Raw genomic sequence first — 17,846 nt, forward strand, 5'->3', positions numbered from 1 at the left:
GAGACATTAATCAAATACAAGGCCTCTGGGCACACATTTTCAGCCTGGGCTGAACCAAGAAGACCTATGCCTGATTTATGTATTAAGAAAAAATATGGTTTGTACATCTATATCTGATAAAGTGAGCCCTGTTTATGTGTAGCAGTAAATGGAAAAAAAGTGTAAAATACAGCAGAAAATAACCTATTTAGTAGCACTGAGCTCTGACTACACAGTGCTTTCAAATCAACTATAGTCCAGTGCATGTGTCCTGTGTTTGCGGGGGAAAAAACAGGAAATCTTTGCATTTGACAGTTAGATTAACTCTGGTAAAAAGCGGTGTTCTACTCAGAATTTATTCTAAAAACACCTTGGGGGGTAATGGAAGTAAATAAACCCAATAAACAGTTTAATAAGCAATGAAAAGTGTGGCTTCTATAACATTTTATGTATTACACTCACATCTACAGTTGTTCTCTCCCACATCTTCTGCTGTAAACTGTCTGTAAAGGCTTTATTATTATTATGGAAGATACTCGCATCTGTCAACACACACGCGCGTATTCAAATCACTCCTATTTTCTATGGTTCTCTGCTGTCATCTAGTGTCCAAAGTGGGTACTGCGTCCTACCCACAAACCGGAAGTGTCGTCACTGCTTAGTGATGTTTGACCTTCCTATACTTCTGCCAGTAGTAGTCACAGTTCATTTGGCGATTGGGAGTTTGCACAATGCGGTTTGTTCTAACAGTCCATTGAAATGCTACTACTGACTCTTTTAAGAGTGTCACGCCACAGGTAAGCTTCACTTTCCTTCTGGGTGTTCTCATTTGTGGATTTATAGACTGTAGTTTAGCGAAATACATTTCTGGAGCGTCCATTCATTCATGAGAATCGCATGCTAGGCTAACGCGTGTTAGCTTCAATGTAGGAAGCGAGTACGTGACAAACGTGGTGGTGTTAGCCTCTTATTTATTAGGTTTTTGTTTTTGACATTATATTTACAGTTGCATACACGTTTTTAGTGTTGGATATATTTCAAAAATAAGACTTTTCGGGTTAAATTTGCTTTTCTTTTTAACCCGTACCTGGTCACAGATGTTAGCTAAAAGCGACTATTTCGACATAACTTTACTAGCTACTGTTATTTTTCTCAATACTTATAGAGCAATTTACTCCTCATTTAATTTATTTTGCACGAACAGACTTTTTCTTGCCTTCAATATTCAACAGCTTCGATGTCAAAGTTAACGTTTTTTCTCCTGCCCTTTTTGAGATTTGTTATCTTTTCTTAACCACACATTTCTCCTGTGTGTCTGCTCAGACTGTTGTCAGAGTAAACTAAGGGAACAATGGTGAAATACTTTTACTGCTCGGGTCTGTTAAAGAGCACTTGGGACCAAGTCTGCACTGCTTTCTGGCAAAGGTATCCCAACCCTTACAGGTGAGCCCCCAACAAGTTTTTCCCACATATACTTTTTAATATAACTAATTAAAATTAAATGTGTTTTTGCTACTAAAATTAAACAGGAATACTTATTAACATGCAGATAATAACATATCTTTGAAAGGAAAGACTTTAATGCAATAAATAATTTATTTTGTCATGTTTTCGTTTTAATTAAAGCAATTTATTAAAGAAATAAAAATTAAATAAACTAAAAGTAATGAGTCTGGAATTTGACAAATACGCATAAGCTAAACTTTGTGATTATGAGAAAAAAACAGATAATCCTGGCCAAACACAATAATTTAAAAAGTAAAATTCTTAAGATTGTGTTTATGACAAATGCATTTATGAATTTTATTTGAAATCTTTTTTTTTCCTTGTGTTTTTTTTCGGATTCAGTTATTCTTGTTTTAACTCAATCTTTGTGAAAATTAAAAGCTTAAATAATTGTTGTTCCTGAAGCACGGCATTAGCATGTTTTATGATTAAAAAAAAAAGAACAAATATTTTTGCCAAAAAAAAACTAACATGTTATTTATTTTAGCAGTAAGCGCTTTCTTGGATCTTTATGGTTTGATACATTTCTGGTGTTGAATTCCTTTATAATCACTTTCTTGTTTGTTTTTATGCTTTAATAACTACCAATAATCCAGTCTTAACTTGATTTTGTCAATTTTGGCTTGAACTGTTGTAAAATAAAGTCAAAGAAACAGCTTAGGATAATAGATTACTTTAAATCAGGGATAGGAAACTCCAGGCTTTGAGGGCCGCAGTGTCTGCATGATTTCCAGATATCCAAGCCCTACTCATGACTTATGACCTGGTTTATAACATGTCAGAACAAGGGATGTGGAAAACAAGCAGGATTACGGCCCTCGAGGCCTGAAGTTGCCAATCCCTGCATTAAAGTTTATATCAAGAAGTTTGTTTTTTTTCCCACTATTTTAGATAATTTCTTGGCGTAAATGCCACTGATTATGTCTAAGGAAGCTCTCACCTATCAGCAGCGAGGTTATTTGTTGATAAGAGGAGTTGATACAGAAGATTAAAAAAAGTGTTTGACCCAGCTGTTCTCAAAGTTCAATCAGTATTATGCAACTAAAAAAGAAAAATGGCTTTTTTTTTGTAAATGATGAATCTTCATCTCCAACCTCTCCTTCTCTCTACAGTCATCATGTCTTGACAGAGGACATCATTTTCCGAGAAGTGACCCCAAGCAACTGCCTCATTTCCAGACGATTGTTGACCAAAACCAGCCGCTCTCCTCGCTGGATGGAACGCTACCTTCCAAAGCACATGGCCAGCTCAGCGTACATCATTGAGGACTCCATTGTGGACCCACAGAAAAGGACCATGACCACGCTGACGTGGAACATCAGCCACGCTCGGCTCATGGTATAGAAGTTGTTTCTGCTGTCGGAATGTGTGTGTTGTCATTTTGTTTGAATTTCCTTCATTTCATCAGTCTGTAGAAGAGCGCTGCTTCTATAAAGTTGACCCCGAGAACGGCAGCTGGACAGAGATTACACGGGAAGCCTGGATCTCATCCAACGTCTTTGGGCTTTCTAGAGCTATTCAGGTCAGTAGAGTGGAGCGCCGTTTGAGATGTTTGACAGAAAGACGACTCAGCCATTTTTCTTAAGTAAAAGTCTCCTCTGTCTTGGTTCACTTTGTTGACATTCCAGGAATTTGGGCTGGCAAGATTTAAGACGAGCGTCACGAAGACCATGAAAGGCTTTGAATATGTGCTGGCCAAAATGCAAGGTAATGATCGTACTCGACTCGCTCTACGTCGCTAGTTTATTCTGTGGAACGATTCTCTTTAGTTTATTCTAAAACAAGATGCATATAATGAAAAAAATACTTTGAATACATGAATAATATATTTTCTATTTATTTGAAATGTATTTCTGTAGTAAGTTAATACATCAAGATAAATGCAATTCATCAGGAAATAAAGGATAGAAAAGTAACGATTAAAACAAAAGGCCCAATTGAGAAAAGTAAAGGATAAAGATTTCTTATCGAGGGCAGACATGTAAAGTCGGTCTTTAGATAATCAGGCTGCAGGTTTTGCCTTGCAAAGATTTAAATTTAACCCTTTGCGACCAGAGAGGATTACAGTATTCAAACTCTACAAAGTTTTTGCTTTTCAAAATAAAAGCATGCATTTGTTGTTGATTTTATTATTTGAAATCTTTATTTGGTTTTAAACAGGTACAATTATAAAACTAAAATGCACCAGTTTGACATCATCTGTTTCAGCCCTTACTGTTAAATGATTTCTTATCTTGGATTGTTGCTGGGAAACTGATAACAGCTGATACACATAAAACCTGAACTTTGTCTCACCAGTTATAAATCTATATTTGACCAGCCAGTCTACGTCTTAACATTCAAAGATAATTGATGCAAATCATTTCTGGCAGACAAACTTAAAAATGACCTGTGATTATGTCATTTATTTCTTGTTTGTAAAGAAAGAAACTGTTAAAATGGCTTTTATTTAGTACCTAAAAGGCGATTTATTCTCGACAAAATATATTTTTGATGTTAAAATGTATGTTTCATCTTTTCTCTGGATCAAGAAACTGAAAATTGGTTCTATTTTGTGGACCGTTAGCTTTTATGATCAGACTGGCTGAAGTTATGCGACTGTAGCTTCACAAACGTGAGTGGAACAGTTTGTTTTTAATACTTCAACAGTAAATTACTGAACTAAAATGAACCAGATTAAAGTGAACAAATCTACTATAACCATTGAAAAATTAGTGAGATTTCAAAAATTGTAAAGCACAAGACCCAACTATCTCAAAGATCACCCTCTTTTCTTATTAACTACATAAATAACTTGCTTAAAAATTAAGACGATTGTTTTTCCTGCAGGGGAAACTCCGTCGAGATCATTAGCGGAAACGGCGACGGAGCGTGCGAGGGAGACGGCACTGGCAGCTAAAGAGAAAGCCAAGGACTTGGCCTCACATGCACAGAAGAAGCAATTCGTTTGATGAACTGGGCAGACACTGGGACATATTTACCTCGACTCATTCAGAGAAGCACTGCTGAGCTAGCACAGGGTTAGACTCCTGCGAGAAACGCCCGAGCCGGGTTCAGGAGCCTCCTTCATCACCTCCAATGCCTCATCCTCCTAGCACTTTCCAGAGACGGGGAGCGTGTAAACGAGTGCAGAAGGCTCCGGCTGACGCGGGAAATGTCCAGCTCCACTAAAAGTGTTCCTTAAACCTCCGCTCAGCCTCACTTCCCACCAGTGTTTTCATTTAATCTTGTTCCTGTTTGTCATTTTTAAGTTTGTAATTGTCACTGTTAAGAGTCATAGCTGTTTTAGAGAAGTTTTTTTTTTTTTGGCAATCATCTGATGAAACCTCAGTTATTCAATTCAAACTGAAACTTGTTAAAAAAAAAAAAAAGAAGGTCCATAATGTCATTGTTTGGTGAGAGATCTACAGCTGCTATAGGAGCTGTGGATACTACTAAACTGTAATAAAGCAAAGATATATTGTTCTATAGCAGAAATAAATTAATTACAACAATTTGACATTTATTCAATCATTTAAATGTGTAAGATTTCTTTTCTTTTTGCATTTTTGATTGAACCGATTATGAAAATAATAAAAACGGGGCTTTTAACACAGTTTTTAAATATATAAAATATTTATTTGTTTAAAAAAATGCTTACGTCAGTAAAAAAAAATGCTACATAGTATTACTGGGCGGAAACAAGAAATAAAAAAAAAAAGTAATAAGGCAGCTTGCATATAAGGGTCAAAGGGTGAGAGAGCACCTGAAGTCATTAAATACACCATGATCACCTGTAGTAAAGCTTCTATTGCATAATAATTACCAGTAGATATGGCCTGCCGTACAGAAACGGGGTTGTATGCATAATTAATAACATGCAAAAGATACAAACGTCTCTAAAGTAACTTAATGCTAAAACAAACTAACTGGAAGATGGGATTCTTCATAGTAACTAAAGACTGAATTGTGCACAAATATGTCAAATAGCTTTTTTTTTGGCAGCGGTACTTAATCACCAAATACTGATGTGCAAATGTGACCAGTTAGTTTACAGTTTTCCTTTGGAAATCTTGAAACAAGTGCAATAGGTGGACATTATGTGCAACAGAAAAATGAAAGGAAAAAAAAACACATTAGTGCTGCACTTCTATAGAAAAAACAGCACAGAAAAATGTGGAAGTGCACGCTAAACCTGAAACGAAAATAGTGCTAAGAGAAAAAAAAGAAAGCTTAACGAATACAAAACCAAATCTGATTTAAGGCAGGATGAATGTAAGGATTGTTCAGGTTTGATTATAGGAAGCCCTCTGAAGAAGAGTCAGAGAAAACAAAAAAATCAAAAACTGTATGGCTTATGAGCGAAAAGGAAGAATGCAAGATGTGACCTCCACCCTTATCTCACACATCTCAGCTTTGTCGTTTTTCATGAGTCCTGCTTCAAAAAGTGTGGAATAGCAAAAGGTTTCCGCACTTTCTGAATGTTTTTCCTTGTTTTGTCCACCCGGTGGATGAAAAAGGACAAAAGAAAACCTAGGTTCCTCACTGTCATAGCCAGGTTTTGTCCATGCTGGAGTAACAGTGATCGGCACCCGTGTGTGTAATGCTCAGTTCATCAGAGTCGCATTCAAACACGATGCTCTCCACGTCAACCTCTACGTCCTCTGTGAAGAAGCAAACCACGGGGATTACTCATCACGCAGGCAAACAAAGTTTCATACAGAATTTGTTCACCCACCTCTGTCCGAGTCCGACCTCTCCGAGGACATGGTGGAGCCGTGGCTATTGTTCCTCATCCTCTCCGTCCCTCTCTGCAGCTGCTCCAGCCGAATCCGGAGCTCCCTCTGCTCCCAGAGGAGACGCCCCTTTAGCTGCTCTGCGCGCTCGTCCTGCGCCTGCAGCTTCTAAGAGAAAGCAGGGCAACAAAACTCAGCTTCCCTATTTTTTTTTTTTTAACAAAATAAAAGGACTCACGGTGCACCTTGATGTGAAGCTGGGCTTGTCTCAGCAGGTTGAGAGTGGTGTTCCTCGTGGAGTCTGACGACAAGGGGACCTGCTTTTTCAGCTCCTCCAAGCAGTGCCTCAACTGAGCGCGCCTGCATCAACACAAAGTGTTTTCAACAACCATGCAGGAAGCAATGCACGCTTTTATTTTTATGCAAAAAATGTGTAATTACCTGTTCTTCTCCAGCTCGTTGTGAACAGATCTGTTACTGCAACAACAAAAACATCAATTAAAAACTAATAAAACTTTTGCTTTTGCTGTCCTTTATTTTGGTGACGTTAAACAAAAAATGTTAGTTAGGCTGGCCACGCCCTCTTCTCGGTTATCTCTTATGTAATAGACAAACCTATTGCCACCAACAGATATCTTCTTGTTCTTCTGCTTGATTCTCTTGTCGGAGTCAGGAGAGCTGATAGGAAGGACCAAAGCATATCCATGTTCAGCCTCTGTGGACGACAAGAACAGCCCGCTCAGACAGGCGACGGGAGGACAACATAACCTCAACTAACTTCTCATTTTGATAGTTTTAATGTCAAAACTGGTCAAATAGGGTCTAAAAGTAGCCAAATAACACCCTTTCCATCTAAAAATCCCTCCGCTGCGCATCCATCAACAACAGCCCAACGCTTTGCTTGTTTTTGGCGCCATCGTTAACGACCCAACCAACAAATCAGTGTTTTTCATTTCCATTCTAAAAACTATATTAAAAAAATATATTCATTTACTTTGCGTCCACAAATGTGTGTAAAAAAGCGCCGCCCCAGGTCTAACGTCCGCTCAGCACCGCCCGGACTCGATTTCAAACTGGCCCAGATTGGCGCCTTCGAGTACAATGATGCGATCGATATATAGGTCACTGAGTCAAACTGCAAAGAACCCCCTACCCTGCAAGAACCCCCGGCTAATACTGTCAACAGCACACCCGAGAATTACTAATTGTGTTCTAAAATAGCTATTAGACGCGGATATGTTAATAATGGCCTCCTAATACCTCTTGTTTTTGTTACAAGTAAGCTATGCTGACGCTCGACAAAAAAAGACCAACCTCGCTCTCTTCTCTCCAAAAACTCGGCTGCCCGAAGAAGCACTTGGATGTTGCAAATTTGTCCTTCCATTGTTATTTTTATTGCTTTAAATAAATTTAAATAAGGTTAGCGACCGCAGATAAATAAAGCTACTGTGTCACAGGCATCAACACAGACTGCAGGAGGGAGTGAGCCGTGTCTGTGCTACGTCTGCTATGCACAGAGCGTCAATGACTGCTGCCTTCACGAACGCGTAGTGAGCTCGGAAATTTCCGAGCTCTTTACTAAAACCCTTCCTAACATGACTTTAAAAGAAGATACTTAATATATTAAATTATAATAAAGGTACATATAATGATTTTAGAACAATTTTAAGTATTAGAACCCGTTTAAACTATTCGAAGGTTTTTTTATAGTCAAAATGATGTATTTATGTATGTAGTATTTGTTCTAATCCAATTACGCATACGATGATATCCGAAAAAATACATGTTTATTGATTCAGAAATAACACAGTATATTAGAAAAAATCTGTCAATAAACATGTTGGAGCAGCATTTCTATGCCTAAACACCAACATGTCCGAAGGTAAATGAACGTCACGCCAACACGTCACAGACAAGCCCTCTACACCTCCCTCCCCAAGATATCTTCTCGAGACCCTTTTGTGTCATTTGTGCATCTATTTTATTGTACTTTTCCCCACACGCGGACATATATCACATCACCATATTTGCCTGTACATTTCCATTACTTTTGACATTATTATTATTATCATAATTCGTGTCGTATTCTAGCTGTATTAACTTATTATTACTATTGTATCGTTCTGACGGTTTTATTGACTTCAAAACACTATTCATATTTATTTGCTTTATTTAATATATACGAGTGTGTTTTTATTATTATTATTTTCATTTGGTTCCAATCATTTAATATTATGTATAAAACCCACCGAATAAATATGTGTTTAGCAATGAACCCAAAACTAGCCTAAAGTAAAGGGAAGAAAGGGGCGGGTAGTTGCCCTTTCTTAATATGGCGGCCATTGGCTTCATTGTCTGAATACGACGTCGACGTCCTCTCCCATTGAGAAGGGAAGCATCTCTGCCAGTAGTATCTTTAACCTTTGAACTCCCGAGTGTGCCAGTCGTCCGCCATATTGACTGTTGTCTTGACTGGAGGAGACAGAACGTTTTGAGGTCCGAGAAGAAACGAAAGTGTGCTCCTAAAATAACCAAAACTGGTGCAAACTTGGCCAAAGCATATCGTAGCCACCACCGTCATGGCGAGGAAGAAAAGTAAGCAGCAAGGGGTCGCCCAGAAGGAGCTGGCGCCTGGAACGCAGAACGCACCGAAGAGCTCAGTCTCTCCCGGCGATGCAGCTGGCGGTGGCGGTGGGGATGCTGGGCTGGATAGGTTGGCCAACACCAGAGCGAATCAGGTAGCTAAATGCAAGCCAATGGTTTTCTTTCACATCAGGCACCAGTCTGCATATTTTTTCTTAATCCAAGTGTCCTCTATTAGATTGTTTAATTACACACTGAGGTAAAAACAAATGAATTTGGTTGGAACTTGAACGTTGTATGTACTTCGATGTAGAGCTTTAAGAGGTGGGCTGTGCGGCTGGATAATGAAGCACAGCAAGCAAAATTAGCTCAATTTGCGTGATCAGCGCTGCAGTCCATCTCTTATCCCGGACAGGTGACATTGTGGTTGGGACAGGTCGTTCCATTTCCAGCCTTTACAGCTCTTTATCCGCCCAGCTAACGTTAGCTTACAAGGCTAGCCAATGTATCGCTGACTGTTAGCGTGCTGCAAACGTGCTTGCTGCACGAGCCTTCTTCCAGCATATGCTAGCCGAGCTGTTGTCTAGACAGTTAAAATCACAACAATAAAGCGTCGTAAATGCCCTCTGCAGAATTCCACACATATATTCTGCCATTTACTACAGAACCGTATTTAGCTCAGGGAATACTATTGAGGTTTTTGGCGCTTACTGTTCACTGCTAAGAATGTCGAGCTAAATCTGAGTTACAAATGTAGGCAGGCGAATAGATATGTCATAGTTCCCCACACCTGGAATAATAATAATAATAAAAAAAAACAAGCATTGGAGATAGTGTCCTCTCACGTGTGACCTACAGCCACAACTGATCGTTGCCAGCATTTCTTATTGACTGTAGTTTGTTTTGAACACAAACTCACTCGTTTTGAATGAGATCTTATGAAGCAACTCTTCCTTTTCCATTTTTTAGTCTGATCACATCAATAATCTCCTTTGTTTTTATTTATTTGTTTGTATAATATTAAAGAGTCATTCCTAGTTTCTTTCACTGACTCGTTCAATGACATTGACAGTCTGCTATAACAAAATATACATACATTTGTGGGGTTGATTCATAGTCTATTTTGGTACGTTTTGAATGATCCGATTCACTGATCCAAAATCGATATTTAATCTAAAATTCAACCAGTGTGACTCAAGACATAAATATGTGGTACTGAACAGTGCAGGTGAAGTTTTCCAGATAACAAAGCGTAAAATAAATATGAAACAAGAATTTTGACAAACTCATTTCTATTTTAGTTTCATAAAATGTTTTCCCAAATATCAATAGTCAATTATATTTCCCTTGAAGTCACCTAGCTTCATTTGTAGGATTGTTTGTCAACTAAATGTTATATTAGGTCAGTAGTAGCCCTGCACAATAGATATAAACTTATCCTCATTGCAATATCAGCCTGTATGATATTCTTATCACAAAAACTGTGATAAATGTTTAACTTAAATGTTTACACACATTATAAATCAATCTCTTGGCAGTATTTAACAAATAATTTTACTTATTTTACTATTCGAGTGGACCCTTTTTGTATTAGATGCCCATTTATGCCCAGTTATTTTTACGTTTGCGCTTAAATTGAAATTATGTAGTTTGTTTTGCCATTTTTTCATGTATTGTAAGTTATTTTGTGGTTGTAATATTGACCATTTTTATCGCACATCACACGTTTTCCTCACATTGTGCAGCCTTATTTGACAGTTACAGTTCATAGAGTGCTTGCAAATTGTTGTTAGGTGTTGGCATAATTTTAGAAGGGTTTTTCCACATCACAGATGTGCACCTTAATTAATCTAGAGATGTATGGCTGGTGTTAACCCCATGAAGGTTTGGTAATAACAGATTTTAGTTGTTTTTATACAGCTATAAGGTTCTGCTATAGTGCTCGGCATCGATGTTTGCAATAAATAACTTTTGACACTTTGTGGAGGAGAAAGTCACATCCGTCTAGCTTTTGTTTTAGTTACCAGATGCTGCTAGTTTGCTGGTGTTAAGAACAATGTATGGTTCTTTGGAAGAATGAGAATGATCTAGACAGACGTGCATCATCTCATCTCACTGTCTTTGGAAAGTTTCTACATCTTTGGACCACTATAAGCACCCAGCTCGCTGTTAAAAAGCAAAGTTTTTCAAGTTTTGCATGCATGTAATGTAATTGGCTTTTCTGTCTTCACAAAGCCCATGCACACCTGCTGTCTCCTGTGCCATCGAGAGTTTAAAGACTGGGGTGCAGGCTCGGTCAACGGACTTCCCGGGGTCCACGGGACGAAGCTGGCCGACGCAGTGCCTGCGCTCTCCCAAGCGCTTTTGCGAGAGGTGCCGGGGCGCAAGCTGGCGGACGCAGTGCCCTCCCTGTCCCAGTCCCTGCTGGGTGAGGTGCCTCTTTGGATCTGTCAGAGCTGCTGTAAGAGTGTGGAAGAGGAGGAGAAGCGGAGCACGCAGGAGCAACAACAGGTAAAACTAAACAATCAGCTCCAGGACCCGCTGCATCCCTTACATAGTTTGTTGTCACACAAATGCAATACTTCATGGTAACCCTGTGGCTGATAAACATGTCAGTGTCACACCTGAACGGCAACTTTTCTGTATATGTTATATGGTCCTTGTAACATTAGATTCAGTTTTCCTCTGACGGCCAGCAGTGTCTTTAACAGACAGATGCACTGCTGGTTTGACTTGTTTTTTACTCTTTAAAGCATATGTCCTCTTCGGATTGCAGTGAACAAGAGAAAATATGAAAAATTATTTGAGTTGAGAAATTTGCTCTCCCCTTGATTCTAAATAAGTCTCTAACTGGTTTTTAGCTGGACATGGTTTTTAGGGCCAAACGGAAAGAGCTCAGGAAAACCTATTGATCACACCAAAGCTCATCAATATTAGACATCCGCTTCAGGGATCTGTCGAAATGTGCAAAAGCAGTTGCAGCAGGAAGACTCTCTTTTGTCTTATAACTGATTAAAAGGGATTTTCTGATCGGTAATCAATACAGATTTTTAGAAGAATAGAAATGATAAAAAGAGTTGGTAGATTAGTGAGCTGGCCAACTGGTCGGGTTCTCGCTTCATGACAGTTTGACCTAATTGTGTCAGACCTCTATGAAATGTAATGTCAGCATAATGTGTCTTAAGTGCATCATTTACTGCTCTTTCATGACCACAAGTATTGCTGTTACGCTTTGGCTTTCTCCATGGCTTTTACTGGTGTGTCTGAATGAAAAAAGTATTCAGAAATATTTAACAGGTTGATGATTAATATTAGACTCAACCTATACTCTACCTATGGAGCTTAATTCAGGTAGATTAGAGGCTTTACCTCATGTGGCTCAGGAACTACTTCTTCCAAACTGGTATTCTTCAAACATCTAGTTGATCACCCTATATTGACTTTTTCTTTTCTATTTTTCCAGGTACCTTTGTCGCATTCTTCCTCCTGTAAATCCCAAAGTTGCGGGAACGGTTACCCCGAGCAGAGTTCTGTGGACTGGGACCCCAGCTCCTTCCTGTCAGCCCACAAACTGTCAGGTCTCTGGAACTCCGCCCACGCCAACGGAGGGGAGCACTGCAATCACAACACTTCACACTCACAGCAAGGTCAGCCACCACGGCGCCGGGGAAATCACTGGGGAAACCCTCTCTGAAATCTGCACAGATTTCAGCTTTGACTTATGAAGGATTTTTCTTTAAATTGACAATTCAGCACTTTTTTCTTTTAAAGAGTGTTTAGAAGATGAAGGGATGCAGCAAATTGATGGCAAAAAATTGGGGATCTTCATTGTTACTGCCTCTACTGCGGGCAGGAAAATGATGACTTTTACCACCAAAATGTCCATATTTAACATTAATATATATATATATATTGCTGTTAAGGTATACTACAAGCACAATAAACAAAACCACAAAAACATCTTATACCCTCTCCACTTTTTACCTAATTAATGACTGATCAACGTGATGAGAGAGCAGGATCTCCTCAGGTTGAGTATATCTTTCAAGCAGGCATGCTGACAGGGTAGATCACATAGCTAATCAATTAGTTATTGACCGCTAACACTCTTTTAACATAGAGGAGGAGAGAAGTACACATTTCAGAAGTACACATTTGCAATTTTATTCATTTTTCAAGCAGCTAAACAACTCCAACTGTGTGTAGCACATGTAACAAGTGAGTACACGGGTGAGTGGAGTTAGCTCAGTGGATATTATTGAGACAATAAATCAACCCAGATGGGACGGGTTCAGTAGTTTTACCTCCTTTACTTTTGTAGTTCCATGAATGTTTAACTTCAGGTGGGACTTTTCTTAACGTTTCAGTGGGCTTTCATTACTAATTCAGTTTTTTGTGGTTCTGGTGTTGCTTTATTTGTTCCAAAAGAATGATCATATGTGTTTTTGAATGAGGGAATCAAATTTGTGCTGCTTTAAAGGAACGTGACAGATCATTGTCTTGTTTTTCTGTGATCAAATTCCATGAAAATACTGCATAAAAATCAATCAATTCATTATAGCATAAAATGAAATATACTACCTTCAGTACATTTGCAGTTGTGTTTGATTACTTATTTTTTTAAATCATTCCATTTGGTGGAGATTTGATAAATTAATTGATGGTAGATATGACAATTTAATGTATGGATTGTTTTCAAATTGCTCTAGATTTAAACAAATTCTAAAAGTATTTTAATCCTTAACAAAAAGACCCGGAATTTATTAAAAATGTGATGACATTATCTTCTGCTTCCTTGTAATTGTGAGTTTTCTGGAGGTGCTACTATATTTTCATTTTAACCATCTTCCCTCTCACAGGTATAACGGCAGGATCAGCCTGTCACGACAAAAGAGGCCTTCATGAAGCACCCGGAAAATCTGCAAAAACCTCAGCGCCCAAAGTTTGTCCCTACAGCCATCCATCCTCCCAGAACTCCAGTGGACCTTCTGCTGGGAACTCCCTGTCTACCTCAGCAGACCTTTGTAAAACCACTCCCAAGCACTTCAAGACCATGTGTCGCCGGCCGACTCCACCAGGTATTCTAATAGTTTTGATTTGCATGACACTTTTTATGTATTTGTTGATCTCAAGTAAACTCAAATTGTTAGTTGATAACATGCACCGTTCTACAACCTGTCCACTATTGTCCCCAACTACCAGAGATTAGAAATTTTAGCCTGTTAAAATATATATATATATTTTTTTTGTGAAAAACTACAATTCCCAGAACACATTTGGGATCACTGAAAAGCCACAAATGTCCTCTGCAGATACCATACCTGAGATATTTAGGTTTAGAAACGTCCTCTACAGAGAACACATTTGCTTGGTTTCTGAATGATGACGCTTTTTTTTTTTTTTTTTTTGCCCACACTCTTCCTCGGATCCACAAAAATACTATTAAATCAAGTTTTAACAGATGACAGGATTAAAAATAGTCTTTTATTTTTAGAATAATCTTGTTTGAAGTGTAAATTAGTGGATATTTTAGTACCTGTAGGTGAGGAGGAATCCAGGAGAGTCACATCTTTGAACCAAAGCCACTTATAAAGGCAACTTTGCTCAAAACTGATTTTTTTTTAGACAAATTTTTTTTTTTTTTAAACTTTAATTTTTATTTGGATTTTAGACAAATTTAAATGACGTGTATTATTAAGATCATACTCTTTAAGGTCATTTAAGAAAGTTGGTTCTATTATTATTATTTTTTTTTAAATCAAGCTAAGATTTGAGTTCCTCCTGGAAACTGCAGCTCACATGTAAACTTGTAGTTCTAATTTTTTTTTCTAATGTTACGTCTGTTATGCTAGCTTTTATTTTGTACTTAATATTCTGATTATTTCTGACGAAACATCACCTGCTTTACCCAAATTAGGATGTTCTTCTCTTGTTGTGTGTCCAGGTGAAGCCTTTCATCCCAATGACCACCACCAACACACGGACTTGTCTGTACCTCCAAACAGCCCCACTGGCCTTTCTTCCCAGCATTCCTCACTCCTGCCGCTAAAGTCAAACTCTGGACTGCATGGCCATGTAAACTCCTCCTGTGGCGGCGGCGGCATGGCAGCCCACGCCCCCTTCTCCCCGCTTGTACCCAACCTCCACAGCCCCACCGCCAAACTCAGCTCTCCAAGCCCCGACAGCCCCACATCTGTGCACAAGCCCAGCCCGTGTAAAAACTCCCACATTCCCTCGGTGAACACGCAACACAGCAAGCTCGGCACGTCTCTCATGGGTTGCAACCACTCCTGTAACGGACACAGTCAGGGAACCGTGCCTCCCTCCAATGTCGGCCATCTGACAGCTGGGGCCTGCAGGTTTGTACGGATCTAAAGCGTTTTTTGAGAGAGCCTAAAGGTCTTTGAGGAGAATCACAGATTGTGTTTTGGATTTTCAGGGATCAGGTATGTAAGGGACACAAAGTGACGAACGGGACGCTGTGCCACCCTTCGTCTGAGCTGGATGAAGGCGAGGATGAGGACAGCAGCTCTGAGAGAAGCTCCTGCGCCTCCTCTTCCACCAATCAGAAGGACGGAAAGTACTGCGACTGCTGCTATTGCGAGTTCTTTGGACACAATGCGGTACGTTTTTCACTTTCTGTTTTTTTTTTAGGTGGTAACAATAAAAAAATGTCAGTCAAACATTGACAGATTATTGGAATATTTTTGTTGCAGCCTCCAGCTGCACCGACGAGTCGAAACTACGCCGAGATCAGAGAGAAGCTCCGCTCGCGTCTGACCCGCCGCAAGGAGGAGCTCCCTCAGCGTCAAGACTCGGACCTGACGGCAGCCGGGATCATCGACAACAGGGACGTGGACGAGCTGCTGGACTTCATCAACAGTTCTGAACCCAAACCCGTCAACAGCGCCAAAGCTGCCAAAAGGGCTCGACACAAACAGAAAAAGAAGGTGAGGGATTCTGGATGTTTTTTTATCTTCTTAGTCATAATAAAAAAATGGCTGCATATCGAGATTGGAAACATATTTTTCTCAAAATCTTATCCATAAATATGTTTGAGGAACTTTATGATGGAAAACTATCCACAGTCTGAACTTTTATGTTTACTGACGCGCTCGTTTCTTCCAAAACCTCACGTGTACGCTCATATTTGTGGCGTTTGTGTTGCAGGAAAAAGCTCAGCAGTGCAGCACAGGTGCTGCAGGCACCGAACCTCACTGCGGTCCGCCCGAGCTCGCCGAGGAGCCCGTTTCCGACGCCCCAGAGACCAGCCGTCTGCTCGACTGGCCCCAGCTGGAACTCGAACGGGTCAACAGTTTCCTCACAAGTCGACTGGAGGAGATTAAGAACACCATCAAAGACTCGATACGAGCCTCGTTCAGCATGTACGACCTCAACCTGGACGTCAACGACTTTCCAAAGAAAGCAGCCACACTGGAGGGAAACCATCTACTTTCCCACCTCAATGGTTCCTCTGACTTGCAGCAGATTGACCTGGACCTCTCTCCGCTCTCCCTGGGAACGTTTAAGAGTCACCTGGACCTGGTTAACGGGTGGGAGGACACAAACATTGCCTCATCCTCTAGTGCCACAACCACTTCATCGGGAGTCGGTGCTGCTTCAAAAGACGACCAACGGTTGCAGACTCCCGCCGGTCTTTCAAAACTTGTAAGGGTTCGTTCTCCAGATGGATGTTCGTTATCTGGATCTGACAGTTTACCACAGGTGCCCGACCAAGCGGTGGCTAAATCAAAGGAGGAGACCCCAGATCCGAAAAACGCAGCAGTCAGGAACTGCGGTGGGAAGTCGAAGAAGAACAAAAAGCACCAACAGAAGCAGGAACAACCTGTGGCGGAGCTGAACTCCTACAAACCAAACAAAGCTCCCTGTGGAAGCGAAGTACAGCCGACCAACGAGGTGAAGGAAACGGCACTGAACGGCTCCAAGTCCGGGAGCAAACACCTTCACCCGCCCGCAGAAAACCCGAAAAACGGACCTAAAAAAGTTGAGGAGAGCAGACCCCCCAAGCACGTAACAAACGGCGGCCCTTTGGCTCTTCAGAAGGGGAAAGGTGACGCAGAGACTCGCGGCCGGCCTGACCAGGAACCTGTGAGCAAATCTCATCCCGCTTTTCCAGCAAATGGGACTCCACCGCAGCAAGCCAAGGGGAAAAACAAGAAAAACAGAAACAAGGGAGAGAAATCCAACAACGTTATTGGTACAAGATCATTCCCTAATGTGTTTTTCCCCGTTTTATTCTAAAATGTGAATCTAATAAAAATCTCCTCCTTTCCTTAGATGATGTTTTTCTCCCAAAAGATGTTGATCCCACCGAAATGGATGAGACTGATAGAGAAGTCGAGTACTTTAAAAGGTAAGCTCGACTTATTTTTTCTGAATAATGTTTGAGCCAAATGGGTTCAATAAACTTTTTTCTTTTCTTGCTTTGTGTAGGTTTTGTCTCGATTCTGCTAAGCAGACCCGCCAGAAGGTAGCAGTGAACTGGTCAAACTTCAGCCTGAAAAAGGTTCCCAGCAACGCAGCGCAATAGCTTGAACGAGTGCCAGAAAAAAAAAACTCTTTCAGTGGAGCCCCGTTTGGTCTGAGGCCTTCCCCACCCTCCCAGTTTTTGTTCTCCTCCTTACAAAAGCCAAGGGACCCTGGTTTGACATTTTACTCTCCATTCAGACGACTGACAACGTGACTTATGGCTCACGAGCCGGACAGCGTTCTCAAGGCCAACTATACCTTTTGCTATTACTGCAATGTTCACTGTTCAATGAGACTTGCAAAATTTATGTTGAATCAACTGCATCCGTGTGCTTACATATGTAGTATGTAAACAGTTACCATACATGAAATAAATGGTTTTTATCACAACTCTGCGACATTTTAACATTGTTAAACTGCTGGTTTTTAATCAGTTCAGTTTGGTGCTCATCATGCTTTACGTTCTGCATCTCGACACTTCTCTGACCTTCATAGTAAAACACTTCTATAGCGGAGCGGCACTGATCACAATTGGCTTCATTTTACTGTAAAAGTAGTTCTTGTGTTCGGTAA

The 17,846-nt window shown here is 40.1% G+C and overlaps 3 protein-coding genes across 3 annotated transcripts; 2 read left to right on the forward strand and 1 right to left on the reverse strand.

Annotated features, from left to right (window-relative positions):
* Positions 1 to 622: 622 nt before the first annotated feature.
* Positions 623 to 4,979, forward strand: prelid1a (PRELI domain containing 1a). The gene is made up of 6 exons (XM_024283899.2): positions 623 to 776; positions 1,303 to 1,422; positions 2,598 to 2,823; positions 2,894 to 3,007; positions 3,114 to 3,192; positions 4,315 to 4,979. The coding sequence occupies exons 2-6, from the start codon at positions 1,331 to 1,333 to the stop codon at positions 4,434 to 4,436; spliced, it is 633 nt and encodes a 210-aa protein (XP_024139667.1). The 5' UTR covers positions 623 to 776; positions 1,303 to 1,330; the 3' UTR covers positions 4,437 to 4,979.
* mxd3 (MAX dimerization protein 3) lies at positions 4,780 to 7,711 on the reverse strand. The gene is made up of 6 exons (XM_024283898.2): positions 7,515 to 7,711; positions 6,816 to 6,915; positions 6,642 to 6,677; positions 6,446 to 6,560; positions 6,203 to 6,368; positions 4,780 to 6,128 (listed from the first exon to the last, which is right to left on the reverse strand). Exons 1-6 carry the CDS (start codon positions 7,582 to 7,584, stop codon positions 6,013 to 6,015), a joined length of 603 nt encoding a protein of 200 aa, XP_024139666.1. The 5' UTR covers positions 7,585 to 7,711; the 3' UTR covers positions 4,780 to 6,012.
* An 843-nt stretch (positions 7,712 to 8,554) lies between these two features.
* On the forward strand, positions 8,555 to 17,663 carry fam193b (family with sequence similarity 193 member B). Its single transcript, XM_024283923.2, has 10 exons — positions 8,555 to 8,938; positions 11,019 to 11,294; positions 12,247 to 12,430; positions 13,643 to 13,861; positions 14,728 to 15,142; positions 15,223 to 15,406; positions 15,500 to 15,733; positions 15,954 to 17,001; positions 17,082 to 17,157; positions 17,238 to 17,663. Exons 1-10 carry the CDS (start codon positions 8,780 to 8,782, stop codon positions 17,332 to 17,334), a joined length of 2,892 nt encoding a protein of 963 aa, XP_024139691.1. The 5' UTR covers positions 8,555 to 8,779; the 3' UTR covers positions 17,335 to 17,663.
* The last annotated feature ends 183 nt before the right edge of the window (positions 17,664 to 17,846 follow it).

This window comes from Oryzias melastigma, linkage group LG10 (assembly GCF_002922805.2).
Source record: "Oryzias melastigma strain HK-1 linkage group LG10, ASM292280v2, whole genome shotgun sequence".
Classification (NCBI taxonomy): Eukaryota; Metazoa; Chordata; class Actinopteri; order Beloniformes; family Adrianichthyidae; genus Oryzias; species Oryzias melastigma.

Bases quoted from the DNA above. Each gene is read 5' to 3' on its own strand.
- prelid1a (XM_024283899.2), top strand. From the start codon at position 1,331: ATGGTGAAATACTTTTACTGCTCGGGTCTGTTAAAGAGCACTTGGGAC. The intron at 2,824-2,893 runs GTATAGAAGTTG...TCATTTCATCAG, and splicing joins TCAGCCACGCTCGGCTCATG to TCTGTAGAAGAGCGCTGCTT. The intron at 3,008-3,113 runs GTCAGTAGAGTG...TTGACATTCCAG, and splicing joins GGCTTTCTAGAGCTATTCAG to GAATTTGGGCTGGCAAGATT.
- mxd3 (XM_024283898.2), bottom strand. From the start codon at position 7,584: ATGGAAGGACAAATTTGCAACATCCAAGTGCTTCTTCGGGCAGCCGAG. The intron at 6,916-7,514 runs GTTGGTCTTTTT...TGTCGTCCACAG, and splicing joins TTTGGAGAGAAGAGAGCGAG to AGGCTGAACATGGATATGCT. The intron at 6,369-6,445 runs GTGCACCGTGAG...GCTTTCTCTTAG, and splicing joins AAGCCCAGCTTCACATCAAG to AAGCTGCAGGCGCAGGACGA.
- fam193b (XM_024283923.2), top strand. From the start codon at position 8,780: ATGGCGAGGAAGAAAAGTAAGCAGCAAGGGGTCGCCCAGAAGGAGCTG. The intron at 15,734-15,953 runs GTGAGGGATTCT...TTTGTGTTGCAG, and splicing joins GACACAAACAGAAAAAGAAG to GAAAAAGCTCAGCAGTGCAG. The intron at 17,158-17,237 runs GTAAGCTCGACT...TGCTTTGTGTAG, and splicing joins GAAGTCGAGTACTTTAAAAG to GTTTTGTCTCGATTCTGCTA.